This window comes from Drosophila ananassae (assembly GCF_017639315.1).
Source record: "Drosophila ananassae strain 14024-0371.13 chromosome 4 unlocalized genomic scaffold, ASM1763931v2 tig00000066, whole genome shotgun sequence".
Lineage (NCBI taxonomy): Eukaryota > Metazoa > Arthropoda > Insecta > Diptera > Drosophilidae > Drosophila > Drosophila ananassae.
In genome coordinates, this window is record NW_025319039.1 from 700,616 (window position 1) to 703,248 (window position 2,633).

At 41.3% G+C, this 2,633-nt stretch overlaps 1 protein-coding gene across 1 annotated transcript; it reads left to right on the forward strand.

Moving 5' to 3' along the window:
* The first annotated feature begins 583 nt into the window (after nt 1–583).
* On the forward strand, nt 584–1,747 carry LOC123257801 (succinate dehydrogenase flavoprotein subunit-like). The gene is made up of 2 exons (XM_044717784.1): nt 584–1,512; nt 1,592–1,747. The coding sequence occupies exons 1-2, from the start codon at nt 634–636 to the stop codon at nt 1,610–1,612; spliced, it is 900 nt and encodes a 299-aa protein (XP_044573719.1). The 5' UTR covers nt 584–633; the 3' UTR covers nt 1,613–1,747.
* Nucleotides 1,748–2,633: the final 886 nt, after the last annotated feature.

Consider the following 2,633-nt stretch of genomic DNA (forward strand, 5'->3'; position numbering starts at 1 on the left):
ATCGGCGTCTTATGTTTAATTTTTTGCAGTATATAGATACTGTATGTCTTTACAAAACTTCATCTACATCTAGATTTTTATCTAAATAAGCTGAACGCGCTTACAAAGCGTTACAAGACATCAAAAAATGCCAATACTCGACAAAGATAGTAAAAGACTAGCTAACTCGGGGATTCTTTGTCTTTTTTTCTGCTTGGTAAATTTCTTAAACATTTGCAGCGTAGGTTAGTTGCAATTAAAAGCAGCTGAATTTCGCTTGTCAAGCGTTTAAAACATAAAAAACGCCAATATTTTAAAGCGGATAATAACCACGGGGCTTCTTTTGCCTTTTTTTTCGTTTGGTAAATTTCTTAATGTTTATAGCTAAACGACAATCGTCATCCCGCTGCTTGTTAGCGGGATCTAGAGATACCGCGAATGAATCGCGGTATGACGGTTCGCGGCGGCATGACAATAAGCTCGTCATCCCGCTACGTGTTAGTGGCTGAGATACTGCGGCGGTATGACGTAGGATTGCTGTCATCCCGCTACTTGTTAGCGCCGCGGCGGCATGACGTCTTAACTATAGAAAACTTGTATAGATTTTTTCTACTTCTGTGATATCATAAGCCTGTAATGATAAAATAAGTAAATATGGATAAGTCAGCGTATGAGATCATAGAACATGAGTATGACGTGGTAGTAGTAGGTGCAGGTGGAGCAGGGCTCAGAGCAACGCTTGGGATGGCTGCAACTAATTTTTCAGTTGCCTGCATTTCTAAAATTTTCCCTACACGAAGTCATACAGTTGCAGCACAAGGCGGAATTAGTGCAGCTTTAGGTAATATCGGTGAAGACGATTGGCGCTGGCATGCATATGACACAATAAAAGGTTCAGACTGGCTTGGTGATCAAGATGCAATAGAATATATGTGTAAAAACGCTGCTAAAGCTGTTATTGAACTTGAAAATTTTGGCGTACCTTTTTCTCGTACAGAAGATGGCAAAATATACCAGCGCTCTTTTGGTGGAATGACAACTCACTTTGGTAAAGGAAAATCAGCGCAGCGCACTTGTGCGGCAGCAGATAAAACTGGGCACGCAATCCTTCACACTCTATATCAGCAGTGTCTTAAATTCAACGCTGAATTTTTTGTTGAATACTTTGTGATTGATTTAATTATGGATAGCGAAACATGCTGCGGAGTTCTTGCTTGGTCGCTATGCGACGGCACATTACATAGATTTCGCGCGCATAGGGTGGTGCTAGCAACAGGTGGATATGGACGTGTTTATTTCTCTGCAACAAGTGCGCATACCTGCACAGGTGATGGTAACGGCATGGTAGTAAGGGCTGGATTACCACTTGAAGATATGGAATTTGTACAATTTCATCCAACAGGAATATATGGCTCAGGGTGCTTGATGACAGAAGGATGCCGTGGCGAAGGGGGATATCTCGTTAATTCTCAGGGCGAAAAGTTTATGGAACGTTACGCACCAAAAGCAAAAGATTTAGCTTCCCGTGATGTGGTAAGTCGTGCAATAACAATTGAAATTAGAGAGGGAAGGGGAGTTGGGCCGAAAAAAGATTACATGTATTTAACTATAGCGCATCTTGATCCGGAAGTAATAAAACTCAGATTGCCGGGCATTAGCGAAACCGCAAGAACTTTTGCTGGAGTTGATGTCACTAAAGATCCAATACCGGTCATTCCGACTGTTCACTATAACATGGGTGGCATTCCAACCAATTATTATGGAGAAGTGATCACGCTGAAGCAAGGTAAGGAAGAAGTGGTAGATGGACTATTTGCAATTGGAGAAGCTGCGTGTGTCTCTGTGCACGGTGCAAATCGACTTGGCTCTAACTCGCTTCTTGATCTTGTGGTTTTTGGTAGAGCTGCAGCGCTCAGAGCAAAAGAGAAGCTAAAATCCGGTACACCACATAAAAAATTGCATTCAGACTGCACAGACTGGATAGTAGATAGGTTTAATAAAATGCGATTTGCCTCCGGTGGGCTAAAAGTAGCAAAAATACGCAGCGAAATGCAGAACACTATGCAAAAGTACGCATCAGTGTTCCGTGTTGCTGAAGTTTTAGAAGAAGGCAAAAAAGCTATAAAAAAGGTAGCAAAAATGATGCCTGATATTTCACTTGAGGATCACAGTATGATGTGGAATAGTGATTTAGTTGAAGCACTGGAGCTTGCTAACATGATCCCACAAGCGGTTATTACCATGGAATGCGCAGCTAATCGCGAGGAAAGCAGAGGTGCCCATGCTCGTGAAGACTTTCCTGAACGTGATGACAAAAACTGGATGAAGCACACTATAGCGTGGCTTGAAGAAAAGAAAGGGCAAATTAACGTAAAAATTGATTATAAAAAAGTGGCTGAAAAAACTCTGAGCGGTGAGATTGATTTCATAGCGCCAGAGAAGAGGGTTTACTAGTTACACTATCCCTACACAATTTTTCAACGAGTTCATATATTGATATGGCACTCATTTTAGTGTCTGGAGGACTCTCAGTATGCTCTGATTGATTTGGTGATTTTTGCACCTCTTGCTCTTCTAAATCGTTGGACTTATTTTCTATATCTTTAACAGAGTTATTGCATTGTGTATCATTTTTTGGTGCGTTATCTTGAAGT

What these genes read in the sequence shown, in the direction of transcription:
- LOC123257801 (XM_044717784.1), top strand. Translation starts at nt 634, where the DNA reads ATGGATAAGTCAGCGTATGAGATCATAGAACATGAGTATGACGTGGTA. An exon ending in ATTTAGCTTCCCGTGATGTG is followed by an intron (nt 1,513 to 1,591) that starts GTAAGTCGTGCA and finishes ATTTAACTATAG; the next exon opens with CGCATCTTGATCCGGAAGTA.